Here is a 16,061-nt window from a genome sequence, read left to right on the forward strand (position 1 = left end):
ACCCATGTTGATCTGCGACAGGAAACCAAAATAAATATTCCCATTTGGAAAGGAGAGGCTTAAGAGGTGCACAGCATTGTTAATAGGAAATCTGAAATTATGCTGGGAACATACTGGGAGATCTCCTTTGATTAGACTCCAGATTCCCCTGAGAGTATCTTCCTAGTCTGTTTCTCTGCATGGCTTTTGGCTGATTCCTCTGAGAGTTCTGTGCTTTTCATTATCATGCTGAGTTGCATGTGAAAAGTTCATTGGCGAATGTTATCCTCCTTACCAGTTGAGTAGTTCTTAGTCTGCTTTCCGACTATGAGAAGTTAGGGGCTCAAGGGTCCTTTTTAGATCTCCATTACTTTTGATGTAGGCTGGTATTAGTTTTGGTAATAATACTGTATTGTTAGTGTGTATGTGTTGCATTCTAGTCAGCTTTGTGTGCAATGTGGTCTTACTGTCCAATCTCAGAGGGAAGGTGGGGGTAGGTGGGAAGAGATCAACCAAAGAACTTGTATGCATCTATAATAATAAAAGCGTAATATGCTAATTAGACTGGACATCCCTCCGGACTAAAAGCGGCCAGAAGGAAGCCCGGGTCCTGGGTGCCAGAGGGAAGCTGGTGCCGGCAGCCAGGAGAAGGAAGGCCCACCCTTGTATGAATTTTGTGCATCGGGCCTCTAGTATATGCATAATGTCCATGGACACAGACAGTAGGGTGGTGAAGGCAGGGGGCAGGTGTGGGCTAGCGGGGTCAGTGGGGAAAAAGGGTACATATGTAACACTTTCAACAATAAAGATTTTTTTTAAAAAAGATTCCCAGACATGCTTATCTTAAAAAAAAAAAAAAAAGTTTTTAATGATTTCCAGAGAGGAAAAGAGGATAGAGAAATAGAAACATTGATGAGAGAGAAACATAGGTCGACTGCCTCCTTCATGCCCCCCACTGGGGATCGAGCCTACAACCCAGGCATATTCCCCAACAGGGACTCAACCAGTAACCTCCTGTTTCATGGGTTGGCACTCAACCACCACACTGGCCAAGCATGCTTATCTTTTATACTTAATTACAGGCACTTTGAGTTGGTTTTCCTGAAAACATACCCCTTGGTCTCTTTACCCTAGAACTATTTGTCCATCTGAAGGATCAAGGTACCAAATTTGAATTCTTAAGGAAAGGCTGGCAGCTTACCCTTGATTGGATCTTTGAACCCAGTTTCTGAATTTGAAAATATTTTACAGGATGGAGGCAACTTTCAACCTGAAATGCATGGAATTTTTGTGTTCTTTTTGTTTTCGTATTATTTTTTTGAACTCGTTTCTTAAAGTACCCTATTTATCTTGGTAACAGCCAACTCGAGATCCCAGCATTCTATCTTGAAACCTCCTCTTTACTGAAAGTCACAAGTTCACTGAATGTATTTTCTTGTGAGTTTTCACATGTGACAGTTTTACCCATTGTATAATAATATGTTAGAGTTTAGTTTTCCATCCTCAAAGCCAGATAGGTCACATATTTTATGTTTGGGTTGCTGGTATCAATTTCTTTGTACTAACAGCTTTTTGCTGAGGTGATAGACAACTGCAAAATAGCAGTATCTTGCTATATTTATTTTTAATTCACTATATGTAGACTGGGCATTGGCAATAGGCACTCTTGGCTGTGGATCTGAAAAGAAACTCAGTGGAATGCACAGCTAAACTGGATAAGTTTTTCTTTTTTAATATATTTCTTTATTGATTTCAGAGAGGAAGGGAGAAGGAGAGAGACAGAAACATCAGTGATGAGAGAGAATCATTGATTGGCTGCCTCCTGCACACCCCACACTGGGGATGGAGCCCGCAACTCAGGCATGTGCCCTTGGCCAGAATCGAACCTGGGACCCTTCGGTCCGCAGGCCGATGCTCTATCCACTGAGCCAAGCCGGCTAGGGCTGGATAAGTTCTTTTGAAACTTCCGCTTTCCACCATGAGAACAGCATGTATCTGTCAGTGATAGCTTCTCTGCGTGGGTCCTGAAATGACAAGACAGTGGAATAAGCTCAGAAGAACTGAAACCATCTCATAATGCTCATGTAAATTAAGAAATATTTGTTATAAGCCACTGAGATATTTTGGGTGTGTTTGCAGTAGGCTTTGCTAATTTATACATTAAAAGACTAAAGGAATTTACAAATACAAATTTACTATTGTAACTTGACCTATTAAAAAGGAAAGTTGTCACTATGGTTTAACCTGGTTTTCATGGAAGGTGGTAAGGAGGACCATTGGGAAAATTATTTTTTTTTAATATATTTTATTGATTTTTTTACAGAGAGGAAGGGAGAGAGATAGAGAGTTAGAAACATCGATGAGAGAGAAACATCGATCAGCTGCCTCCTGCACATCTCCTACTGGGGATATGCCCGCAACCCAGGTACATGCCCTTGACCGGAATCGAACCTGGGACCCTTCAGTCCGCAGGCCGACGCTCTATCCACTGAGCCAAACCGGTTTTGGCTGGGAAAATTATTTTTTAGCAAGTAGTGATCATTACATTTTTGTAATTCTCTGCTTTGATACTGTTCATTAAACCTTGAAATTATCTATTTCTTGTGATTTTATACTTTCTAATCATTTTTTTTCTTTAAAAACAGCTGTATGGTATTCCATTGTGTATTATAATTCCTAAGATCCATCCCATTTATAGATCTTTCTTTCTTCCCCCTCCCCTCCCTTCCCCTCCCCTCCCCTTCTTGGTCAATCCTCACCCGAGGATCTTTTTTCCATTAATTTTTGGGGAAAGGGGTGGAGGAACAGAAGAAAGAGAGAAAGTGAGAGAGAGAAACATTGATGTGAGAGGGACACATCAGTTGCTTGCCTTCCATGTGCATTCTGACTGACCAGGGCTTGAACCTGCAACCCAGGTTGTGCTCTTAATCAGGAATTGAACCTGTGACCCTTAGTTCTGCGGGCCAACGCTCTAACTATTTAGCACACTGGCCAGGGCTATAGGTACATCTTTTTAAAAACACTATCTTCTATTGTTTTGTAATGTGCAGATAAATTGGTAAGAATATAGTGCTAGAAGCAGATGTGTTGGGTCAAAGGTTATTTGTATTTTAATATCTACTTCCATCCATGGGGTGGGTAACATTTTTGGAGAGGCAAGTGGTCAGTAGCTAATAAGAGCCATGAAAATGCTTTTTACATTGTAATCTTCCTATCTCAATGAAATTATGATCAAAATATTCACATTTGTGGAAATAGTAAATTTCTTCCATCAGTTAAAAGTAAAGGAAGAAATCCATTTGATATTTGAAAATAAGCATACTTAATGATAGTTATGTGACAATTTCTAAAGTGATAGAGTAATTTTTTATCTTTTCCAATTTAATAATCTCTTAAGGGTTCAAGGAAGCAAGTTTGGTAGGAGGTTATTGGGCTAATTATTGACGTTTTGCACCATCATTTTCTCATTTGTCAAATGGAATGGGTTGGACTAACTTTCAACCCATTCCATTCCAGCTTTCTTATGAGTTATCACATGTGAGAGTTTTACCTATCTATAATAATAAAGGCGTAATATGCTAATTAGACTGGATGTCCGCAGAGGTGGCAGAGGCCCCTGGCTGCTGCCGCAGCAGTGGGGGCCAGAGCCCCTTGCATGAATTTCGTGCATCGGGCCTCTAGTTGTATAATAACATATTAGAGTTCAGTTTACCAGCCTTAAAGCCAGGTCACATAGGTCCCTTCCAGCTTTCAAATTCATTGATATAATTGTGTAATGTGAAAATTTCAATAGAATTACTTAAACAGTAAAAAAAGTTTGTCTTAAAACAGCTCATCCAAACTTCAAGTTGTATTTCTTTGTACTTTAGTTGAATACACACACACACACACACACGCACACTCTATAAAGTTATGTAGTTAGCATCATTTGATTCTTCTTCTAGAGCCTGTTAAAACATACTCAGTTTTATCTGCTGTACTTGTTAGCATAAATACCATCCAGTGATATGTTAGGATTAGGAGCAATTTCAGTAAGTTGACTTGTTTTAGTGGTCTATGAAATCCAGTGTTGATGGGAATGCTGAAGTTCTTTAGGGATAGGGAGTTCTATAGGGATACTACATTTAACTGGCCATGTAGTTTATATGTATAAGTTGGGAGCCTTTTACCTTGTAAAGACTGCTTCTTTTAATTCTAAAATTACAATATTTGATCATACGCAGTTCACATGCAATTGTATGTTTCCCAGTGTTTCTACTTTTTAAACTAATTTCTTATGAATATGTAGAATATAAGTTCAAAACGTTCAGGGACTCTCCCATCTTACACATTACTATATCCACAGAGTCAAGAAAATGGCAACTTGGCAAGTAAGATAATACTTGATATTATTTTTTTTTTCAGTGAATGAGTCCCATTATACAAAATTTGAAAAAAAGAAAAAAAGGGGTGGGGGTGGGGGTGGAGAATCACTTTCCCGTTAGCCTAATGCCACTATAGTTTTTGAATCTTGTAATTTATATTAAAAGGATGTTCTTTTCCTTTTGTGACCGGGTGATGGACTTTCAGTTATATTTTACTTAAAAATATTTTAAATACAAATAAATTATAGCTTATTGTTTTCTAAAAACACTTATTCGGCTGACTGAGAGAGTTTAGTTGAATGATAAGTATTAATTATACATAAAAGTTTATTTTCCATTGTTGCATTCTCTTAAATAGGGTAACTGAAGAAGACAAAAGTAAGAAAAAGGGGCAAGAGGAAAAACAATCTAAAAAGCAGCTTAAAAAGGATGAAGAGGGCCAGAAGGAAGAAGATAAGCCAAGAAAAGAGCCAGACAAAAAGGAGGGGAAGAAGGAACTTGAATCTAAAAGGAAAAACTTAGCTAAAACAGGGATTACGTCAACCTCTGATTCTGAAGAGGAAGGAGATGATCAAGAAGGTGAAAAGGTAGGATGTTTTAACTATCAAATAAAATATTTGTTTTTAGTTTGATATGTAGTTCTTATTGAACCTCAGTATCTTTGAGAAAGTCTATAAATGTGATTAAAAGTTAAACTAAATTTCTTTATCTTTCTGAATAAACTTGAGTTAGCTCTGTTTAAAAGCATATTTTAAATGTTAATTTACTGTGCATTCTAAATTTATCTTACCTCTTCAAAATTATATGATATTAAGTGTTATAAACTTTTTAAAAATTAAATTTAGGGGGGTGACATTGGTTAATAGGATCTAGTTTTCAGTGAAATTCTTACTACTCTTTAGGCCTACTCTCTTTATTTGGGTGCCTATTGGCTCAGGAATTTTGTTTAAGCTATGTGTCCTTTTCTTTGTATACCCTTGGAGATCTGTAGACCCAGGTTGTATAGGTCCTTTATTTATTTTTATATGATTACTTAACACTTTAGAAGCCCAAAATTTCAAATTGGGTAGATTGAGCAGTGTAGTTGTCACTAAACCAGTAAGGTACTGACAAACTTCATTTTAAGCAAAGATCATCACTCATAGCAGTGCAGAAAATAGATTTTAGTTCCCAAAATCATAAAGTGTTAAAATTGACAAAAGCATGTATAATTCTGAGACGAGCTAAATCCATCCTAATTCTCAAAACAGAAGAGAAAAGGTGGAAGAAACTTTCAGACTGCTCATAGGAGGAATATGCTGAAAGGCCAACATGAGAAAGAAGCAGCAGATAGAAAACGCAAGCAAGAGGAACAAATGGAAACAGAGCAGTAAGTATTTTCTTATTCTAAATTTTTACTTCTTTCTAAAGCTAGCATGACATTTTTAAACAATGGGATCTCATTTTCCAGACCTTAAGAAGCCTTTTAAAGTGACTTTACCCATGTGATAATGAAAAAAATCTTTAGTATATGATGATAATTATGCTTTAGGCTCCCTTTTCTAAGTAAGAGGATGAAATTTACTGAGGGTAATCACCTTCTGTATTTTTAATTTAAACTCAAAGTGCAGATAAGATTTTACTGTTAGTGGCTCTGTAGAAAGTGTCTTCATCCTCTACTATTTATTTGTATAACATTAAGTACAGACAGAGTGGAATGAAAGAAATATCCTTATTGTCATACCACCAGCAGGCCACCCTCAAAAGACCAGCAAAAATCACGAAAGCACAGTTGGAAACCCACAAGCCAGTAACAGTAAATCTAAAGGCTGACAGGGTTTGCATTAGATGTGTATAATATAAATCAAGTTCAAAGCTGATTTCTCTTAAAGTTCTCATACTTGAATATATACTTAACATAGGGAATTTTCCCCTTTAATTTTATTCTACAAAATTGGAAGGAAAACAGCAATGGCAATGATAATTAGGCTTCATGTGTTATATTTGTTTTCCTAGACAAGTGACAGTCTTTAGACTGTCATTTCTGAGTTCTTTCTCTGAAAAATATTTCTCTGGCATTATTGGACTAAACTTTTTTTTAGTGAGGTGATTCTAAAAACATCCTCTACGTCAGTAAGAGACTTAATGATAAGCAGTAATTCTTTAGAGTACTCTTAAATTTGTCCTTTTTCTTCATATATTTGTAAGCCAAGTCTTTCTTTACAAGTGCAGCATTTGACCATCTGCTTTCTTAGTTTGGAGGATATATAAATGGTTTCAGCTGCTTGAGGGAGTAATAAAAACTTATCCAAAGCTCAGACATGTTACTCCCTTTTATCTGTTAGACTAGACTTTGACCATTTCTGTGACTATTAGTTATTTTTTTCTTCCTGTCCTTTTCAATCCTTTCACTGAAAAGTTGTTGCATTGTTTGTTTTTAACTTTATTGTGCTCTCCAAATTAAGATATAAAATTAGCTATTGCTTAGTAAAAAATCTAGCCCAATCCTTCCTTAATAATCCAACGTTATCTTTGTGTTTCAGTTTCTTTTTGAATGTCCTCCGAATGTAACTTTCTCAAGTTCTAATATTTGTGTTTTCTTTCCTTCTCCTGTTATTACAAAACTTTGTACTTGGACAGTTTTGCTCTGTAAAGCATTTCAGATGCAGCTTGTGTGAAATGCATTATGCAAAATAAAGTTTATTGTATTGTATTCCCAGCCAAACAACATGTAATCTACAGTAATAAAAAATATATCTCATTTTGGGCTCAAAGCATTAATCCAGTTACTGAAAAGAAAATACAAGTGGAGCAAACAAGAGATGAAGATCTTGAGACAGACTCATTGGACTGAATTTCCCCTTCCCCCCCTTTGATGGAAGAATGTTCCAGATACTAAATTGAGGACTTCATTAATGGCATTAATACTGTATTACGATTGTTAAATTTTCTGTAAGGTACACACTACATACTAAGGTTGGCAAAAAGTTTTTTCCAAGCTTAAAATGAAGCTTTGTGTATGAAAATTAGAATAAGCTGAAAAGATGGTGGTTGTACATTATTTCATTTAGAAAATATAAACTTTAATTTTGTTTTGAAGTTAGGTGTTAAACTGGAATAGCTATCATACCCCGGATAATGGGGGCAGTTGTGCCCTTCCCTTGACATTCCTTTGTTGTTTAATTCTTTAGAATCTTAATTGTTTTTTTAATCCTGAGAGATTAAACATAGCCTTGTTAAGAACAAAAATGAAACTGTAACCAAAATTTTAAAATAAAGTTTTTTTAAAAAAAAACACCCTGATTTTTAGATATTTTTTGTTCTTGTCTATTTGAATGTTTATAAGGCTCAAACTCCAAATCAAGGTACTAGAAATTAATAATTCATTTTAAATGGTTATTTACAGTAGCACAGTACCTTTTCATTTGTGAAATGGTATGTAAATGTTAGTAAATATCATCTAAGCTTGACATGTTGGCAAAAACATTTTTATAAAACAGTATTGTCTTTTAAACACCTATTTAATGTGGAAATGAACTTCAAACCCCTGAAATTAACCTTCGGAGATATGGGAATAATTAAATCAGTCTTTTATAATATGTTACTTTTTAAAGTAAGTGTGATGTGGAATTTATGAAACAATTATAAGCATTCTCTTCTCACTATGGCCTGTCAATTGGCCCTGATGATACTGGTCTTGCAACAATACACAATTTACTGTTGGAAAAAAATTTTACCATGGCGACTATTAAAATTTTATTTGTGATGCCAATGAAACAATAGACCGTTAGATTATTTTAGCGTGTTTTTACAAGTTTGCTTATATTTATAGCAATTAATGCTATGGCATTGCAGAGTTCTAAGAATTAGAACTCTGTGATCTAGGCTATTGACTTACTATTTTAAAGAAAAAAATTTTAACTTTACATAAGGGGTTGTGAATATATGATAATCTATCACAAAGTTCCAATGTTTTCAAATATCTGTGTTAACATTTGATAGGCAGAATAAAGATGAAGGAAAGAAGCCAGAAGTTAAGAAAGTGGAGAAGAAGCGAGGTTAGTTATTTCACTTTCTAAGATGATTTAAGTTATACAGAGAAAGGAAATCAAAACTTTATGTGTAGGTTTTGAAATATGTCATTTCATGTTCTTAAATCCTACAAATAAATTTTAAGTCCCTAATGGAGTCTATATACATTGCCTTGTATTGTAAGTATATAATCAGGTGAACTTGCTAAGGAGTCATTTATTTTTTTATTTTCTAACAAAATATATTTTATTGATTTTTTTACAGAGAGGAAGGGAGAGGGATAGAGAGTTGGAAACATCAATCAGTTGCCTCCTGCACACTCCCCACTGGGGATGTGCCCGCAACCAAGGTACATGCCCTTGACCGGAATTGAACCTGGGACCCTTGAGTCCGCAGGCTGACGCTCTGTCCACTGAGCCAAACCGGTTAGGGCAGGAGTCATTTATTTTAATGCTCATTATTTGATAAGTCAAATTTTTGTAACATTGTCAAAAGCTAGGTATTTTCCCATTTTTTGACAAATATGGTTTCAGACAGAAATTGTGTTTTTCCTTAAACGTGTAAGGTGAAGCAGATGTTTAAAAATTAAGACTCTATTGGGTACGGACTGCTTATTTTACAAATACGAAGCTAGATGGCGAGTTTTCTCTTATATAATGAATGTTGCTTTTCTAAACCAAATACTAAGAACGACAGATAACTTCTTAGTGATGCAGGAAGATAAAGAACATTTAAAAAGTTCACCAAATCTTTCCATTATACTTCGCTTATGTTATACAGAAAAACTGGTTTTGGAAAAACTATTTACTGTTTCACATTTTAATTTATAGAAACATCAATGGATTCTCGACTTCAAAGGATACATGCTGAAATAAAAAATTCACTCAAAATTGATAATCTTGTAAGTGTTTACCTCATTTAAAAATACAGTGCTGCTTTTATAGCTTCATTTTCTCACATGGTTTTATAAATATGGATAAATTTAAGGTAAAAGGGACTATCACTGGTTATTTTATACTGCCTTGTTATTTGAAATTTTAAAAGTAATATTTAAAAATAGGTCATAAAGGTTGTGGTAATTAACAGTTATAAAATTACTATTTTATAAAGGATGTGGACAGATGTATTGAGGCCTTGGATGAACTAGCTTCACTTCAGGTCACAATGCAACAAGCTCAGAAACACACCGAGATGATTACAACACTGAAAAAAGTAAGTGATCTTAAGTCATAACCGATTTTTAAATTTCCTCAAAACCAACTTCATTAAAAAGTAACATTTAAAAATCAATTGGAAAAATAATTATGAATGTATTTTGTTTTCTTAGATACGACGATTCAAAGTGAGTCAGATTATCATGGAAAAATCTACCATGTTATATAACAAGTTTAAGAACATGTTTTTGGTTGGTGAAGGAGATTCAGTAATCACACAGGTACTGAATAAATCTCTTGCTGAACAAAGACAGCATGAAGAAGCAAATAAAACCAAAGATCAAGGGAAGAAAGGGCCAAACAAAAAGCTAGAAAAGGAACAAACAGGTATGTGTGTGGTAAATTCTTTGTTGGGACTGCTTTTAAGAAAATGGCTTTGATATATCTCATTAATACCTTATCTACATTAAATTACAAAAAGGTCTCTTCTGCATATAGCAGAACAATGTGGGCATGAGGGGTGCCAACCCCCTTTGCAGTAAAAAATCCACATAGAAATTTTGACTCCCCCCAAAACTTAACTAGTAATAGCATACTGTTGACTGGAAGCCTTAATGGCAACAGTCAACTAACACATAATTTGTGTATGTATTATATACTATATTCTTAAAGTAAGCTTGAGAAAAGAAGATTATGAAAACATAAAGAGAAAATATATTTACAGTATTCATTGAAATACTATAGTTCGACCCCATGTTGTTCAAAGATCAACACTATTAGTAGTTATTTCCTTAATTGAAATTAGGAAAAATTTCTTACCTACACAAAAGAGAAATGAACTTTCTATGTCCCTCTATCACCAACTTGAGCAGTTATACAAGTGACCATTGCTCTCGTATAGCCCCATCACGTCTTTCTGTGACACCCCTGAAGATTATATCAAAGCAAATGCTGGATAATGCCATTTGAACCTTAAGTATTTTAGGATGTTATCTGTGATAGACTCTTAAAACAGAATCAGTACCCGAAATTTCGTGTTATTGAAAGTCTTAGCAGCAGCTCCTTAATGTAGAAACCAACATTCAGAAGGATGTTGTGCTCATTTATTAGGGAATCTGTATAGGTGTTCTTAGTTAAGTTTACATGGAAGGCCTTATTGTTTACTTAGTAATAGGGCACAAAATCATGTTAGTACTATTTTTGACATTTTTTGTTCTGAAATATCAGTAATGACGTATGAGATTTTTTTTTCCTGAGAAATATATTGAATCATAATGCTCCAAAGAGCTGTACTACCCTCTTGCTGATAACCTCCTGTTCCTGTGACTATGTGCAGCAACCCTGCTTCTTACTGTGTGCCTCAGCTCTACCCTAAGGATTACAAATAAAACAGATTAAGTATTAGAAATTTCAGGGCCATGTTTTATTTTTGACTTTGATCTTTAGAGGATATCTAAAGTATTAGAAGCTCTAACAGTTTTTTTTATTGGACTCCTTCTAAAGGTTCAAAGACTCTAAATGGAGGATCTGATGCTCAAGACAGTAATCAGCCACAACATAATGGAGATAGCAATGAAGAAAGCAAAGATGAGACCAGCAGTAAGAAAAAGTGAGGACATGTTTTAATGGGTTGTAATGTGTTTGCTTTTTAAATCACATCATTGTTCCAAGGTTGGTTGTAGAAGGGATTATATTTTGATCATTCAGTTCCTGTATTCAGTAAACAAGATGCAAATCAAAAAGGCAAAATCATAAAAAATCTTTATTTCCCACTAATTTGCCATTGTATTCAAGGGAATAGCTAGGCAGGAATCCAGTCTTTAAAAAATAACTGTTCTTTCTTGGACTAAGTTAACTAAATATACCTTTAATAATGACTTATGTTCATACTTTCTTGAATTGTGACAGGATAATAAAAAATTAGATCTAGAATCTCAGGATATTTTGTATTATGATACCCACTCTAGATATGGAACCATGGTTACCAAGTTCTTCGTTTGTTCCACAGTATAGTAAGACTAGGAATCAAGCATCCCTTCTAATTCTGAAATTCAGGGAAATCCTGTCTGTGTGTAACATCCCGTCTTTTCTTTTTCTTTTTTTCTTTTTTTAATATATTTTATTCATTTTTTTACAGAGAGGAAGGGAGAGAGATAGAGAGCTAGAAACATCGATGAGAGAGAAACATCGATCAGCTGCCTCCTGCACATCTCCTACTGGGGATGTGCCCGCAACCCAGGTACATGCCCTTGACCGGAAGCGAACCTGGGACCTTTCAGTCTGCAGGCCGACGCTCTATCCACTGAGCCAAACCGGTTTTGGCAACATCCCGTCTTTTCAATAAAGATGGTAATATGTTGGTATCACAGGCATATAACATTTTCATGTTCTCTAAAAAAATTCATTTTAAAGCAGGAAATGATAGAAAAGGCCTGATGCTTCCCTGAGATACAATGCTTGATCTGCTTATTATTGGGAAGATAGAACATGGTAGAAGAAAAGTTTCAACCAAAAATAATAACTCTGAATCTTTGGTGATTTAAAAAAAAAAAAAAAATCCCCTAATCCCAGTTGTCACACCTTTTTCCCCCCACTTTTCTTTAGGCCATCCAGTGAAGAGAGAGAGACTGAAATATCTCTGAAGGATTCTGCGCTAGATAACTAGGTTGACATACCTGGAATATAAAGGACATTTGAGAAGTTTGTAATGGTTTTCATTAGAAATATTTAGACTGCTGAAAGTTTTAAATTTTTATAAACATAGGTTTTGATGTTTAAAACTTGTTTTAGGGAGGAAATGCCTTTATCTTTGTTTAAAAGTAATTAAACATTGCTTAATTGTACTTGTGCAGTATTAACAGCTCCATTATACAGTAAATGTGAGGGAAAAGTCATTTAGGAAATGTTGAGCTGCTTTTCAAGACATTGGTTGTAGCATATTTTTAATTAGTGTATGTATGTTAATGTGTAATTGATAGTAGAAAAAAAGTTACATTTTTAAAACTGCTACTTGTATAAAATTTCCTCTTTCCCCCAATACTGTGGGTTTTGTGCATAGTTTTTACAAACTTGAATTTACCAGACTGTCTTTTCACTGTTTGTGGTTTTTGTAGGTTACACATTTTTATGGTAGATAAAATATTAGTTCTATATAATCACTCCCTGCTATCTAAAATTAATCTCAGTCTACATTGTGTGATATTATCTGCTGCTTTGTAACAATGTGTGGTCTGTATGCCTTTTTGTATGACAACTAGATATCCAACTGACATTGAACTAACAATTCCACAAGGTACAAAACTCAATGTTAACTTTAGAAGCTAATTTAATTTTGTGGCTGGGAATTTAGCAGTCACATGACTTTCCTGCAGAGAGCAGAATGGCTGTATACAGGAATGAATCTGGCTCTAGCGTTCAGCCATCTAATAAGATCCTTTACATGTACTATATAGCTGAAACTGAAAACTAAGTTTATTTTTGAGACAATTCTGAATTTTTTGAAAAAGCCACCCATTAAAGTCACTGAGGAGTATTTTTTTAATTGGAAAACAACCCATGATGCATATACAGTAAATAATATATAAGGAAATTAAGCTATTTGAAAATGGCCATATCAAAAGGAATTTTGTTTATTTCCAGATCATACATGTGACAGGACTGCAAAAATGGAAATATTCGTTGCTTTGAGGCAGTAAACAAAGGAGTGGCATTTGGCTTTTTTTTTATAGTCTGAACATTTACTTATATGGAATAAATCAGGGTGAACCAAGTAACCCAAAAGACTTAAGGCTAACTTTTAACAGATAGTATTTCTAAGATTATTTGATGAGGTCAGTTGGTTTTTAGTAGCTAAAATATACTTCTGTTTTGAAACGATGAATATGGAGAAAAGGCTTTTAATGCTTAAGTGTTTGCATGTGGCATACATTGTATGTTTTGACTGCTCAGATAATTTTGTTTTCATCGATTGATGAAAAGTTAAATTATTTCAGTAGTTGGAATTTTAATTTTGAGAGGTCTTAAAATGGAAGTTTAGGACTCAGTATGTTTTGAGGGAACTTTTGCTATTATATTTGTTTGATCCTTAGCACAATTAAAATTTGGACAGATTATTCTAGTAAAGCCATAAGTGTCAACATGTAAACTTCTTTTGATTAAAGAATTTTTTTATTAAACTGTACTAGTAAATTACTTCTTTGCTATGTACAAAAATGTGTTGGAATTCTGGATTTGCTTCCAAGGGAGTAATTTCTTAGTTAACGTCGTCATAGGTATCATGTTGTTTGGAGAAACAGGGAAACTAACAAGCTCAACATGTCAAAAATAAAGGTAATGTTATTTTTGTTCACCCTCCCTTTTTTTTCTGTGACCCAGCAAGACTTCATAGCTTACCAAGAGTATGTTCAACTTACCACGCTCTAACCAGTTAGGATTTATGTGGTGCTAAAACACAGTTGCTTTCTCTATCTTAATCCTCATTTCAAGAAATTCTGTCAGCGAGTCACGAAATCTCAGAACTCTTAAGAAAAAGTCATACAAGTAATTATCAAGAACTTTCAGGAGCACTTGCTTAATTTAAATTGTGTACTTGGTCAAAATTCCACAACTGGACAAGTCACTTAAAAGATAATTTAAATGAGAGCTAGGACTGCCCCCACCACCCACTACTCCACATTTTTGGTATGTTTTTGGAAAGCATTTTAACAGAGTAAATTAGGCATGACTCAGCAGAATCAATTGTTGGTTTTCTCACATGCTTTGGAAAACTTTCAGAAGTACCATCTGAATCAGAGAACCTGAATCAGACTTTATCTGTGTAAACAGCTTGACTGGAATACCTTCAGCCTTATAACTGTTATTATGTCACGTGGTTTCAAGTAGTAGGGTAATAAAATAGACTCACACACTTACCTGGTTGAAGACGCCAGGTCAGGATGAGATGGCCTGTATAAGAGCAAAAGCTTCTACAGGGCTCTGAAGGCTTCAGTAACTTTTGTCCCACTGGACTGGCCAGAGAAAGGGTGATCTATTGGAAATAGCAAATCCATAATTACACCTTAAGAAAAGAACCAATTGTATTGGCAGAAATTTGTTCAGGTTTGTGCTGCGTTATAACCTTAGAGATGATAGACATTGTGATGTGATTGGAATAGATGTCAAATTATCCTTAAAAAGATGTTTAAGGAAATAGGCATTGCTTTTATAGACAGTGATTTTGTACATGACTATATCCATTATGTCAAAATCTAATTCGTTTCTAAATACAGAGGATGTTAATTTAAGTTCATTACATTTTGACATTTGTTTTCTTCATTAGATAAAATAAGTAAATTTAGTCATGTTGTATTTAATACTGAAATTTGCAGCTATAAAATCCCTGACACAAGGTATGTTTTATGCCTGTGTGAAAGCTGAGAGATCTATTTAACTGATATATAATACATTGACAAATTCTGGGAGTAACTTGGTTGGATTAGCCTTTTAGATTTTAAAAGAAAATGAGAGCAGATATCTAAGCCTTTGTAACATTGGTGAAAAAATTAACCTTAAGAAGCAGGATAATATTCTAAGTAAATGATAAAACGAGAATTTCAATAATAGTATTATTTTAACTAACAATCTTCTTTTCCGCCAAAATAAACCGATTGGCACCAGACATGGATTAATGCTTCTGTTATGATAATTTCTGGAATTTTGGTTTTGACAATATGAGTGATGAAAATGAGTAAAAAAAAAAATACTAATGTAAAACCTATAAGAAATGCAGTTTAACAATAAATTCGTTTTTACCTGTGGAACTTTGAGGAATTGGGTAAATTTGGTTTTCCAGCAGAATTTTAAATCAGTACAATTTAGCATCGTTGGAAACATGAAAGTAAAAATTTAGGCAATAGCTTATTGGGACCAACTGCTTAGTTATTTATATTGATTCTCTGGTGTACTGACTGAAATCAGTGAGTACACCGCTAGACATACCAGAAACAGGTGCTGTGGTCTTGACACCAATAGACTTAATTGGGTATGTTGCATTTAAGTCCATAAGATATTTTACTGCCAACCTTTAAAACACATAGGCTTAGAGGCTTCATCAGTTTATTTCTATGGTAAATATCTGTTCTTACCCATCCAGGGAGTGCGGAATTCAGTCGAATTTATAGATATAACCTAGAAGGAAAGTGAAGTTTTAAATAACATTTTAATTTCCTACCAAAAAAAAAATTAAAAAAGGTTTCCAGAAAACATTTCAAAATAGGAGCTACAATTTCCTTGATGATCTAGACCTTGGAATTTATCATAGTTGCTGTTTGGCCCAGAATGAGAGAAGAGAATAAATAGAATTATCATAGTCAGGGAGCCAAAAGAATGAAGAGCTGAGCAGAAAAAACACTTGTGTTTTCTTTTTATATACCCAATACTGAGTATTATTGCCCAAGAATAAGTGAACCAGAGCTAGCAATCCATAGGATCTTGACTTTCCATGTCCCGGTAGTCATAGTACATGAAATCTTTGAAGCATAAAAACATTAAATCGACAAACACTTTAAACTCACAC

At 34.5% G+C, this 16,061-nt stretch overlaps 1 protein-coding gene across 4 annotated transcripts in view; it reads left to right on the forward strand.

Annotated features, from left to right (window-relative positions):
- PSIP1 (PC4 and SRSF1 interacting protein 1) overlaps positions 1–13,688 on the forward strand; it is a 42,793-nt gene extending 29,105 nt beyond the window's left edge. Inside the window, exons 9-16 of one of the 4 annotated variants that reach the window (XM_081103032.1) lie at positions 4,702–4,930; positions 5,594–5,712; positions 8,325–8,380; positions 9,185–9,255; positions 9,465–9,566; positions 9,682–9,895; positions 11,012–11,117; positions 12,113–13,688. In XM_081103032.1, coding sequence (XP_080959158.1) covers positions 4,702–4,930; positions 5,594–5,712; positions 8,325–8,380; positions 9,185–9,255; positions 9,465–9,566; positions 9,682–9,895; positions 11,012–11,117; positions 12,113–12,173 — 958 coding nt within the window. In that variant the 3' untranslated portion in view covers positions 12,174–13,688. Of the gene's footprint in view, positions 1–4,701; positions 4,931–5,593; positions 5,713–6,962; positions 7,620–8,324; positions 8,381–9,184; positions 9,256–9,464; positions 9,567–9,681; positions 9,896–11,011; positions 11,118–12,112 lie in introns of those variants that run through there. The other 3 variants (XM_081103035.1, XM_081103034.1, XM_081103033.1) reach the window with 3 other exon arrangements.
- Positions 13,689–16,061: the final 2,373 nt, after the last annotated feature.

This window comes from Myotis nattereri (assembly GCF_964212035.1).
Source record: "Myotis nattereri genome assembly, chromosome: 12".
NCBI lineage: Eukaryota > Metazoa > Chordata > Mammalia > Chiroptera > Vespertilionidae > Myotis > Myotis nattereri.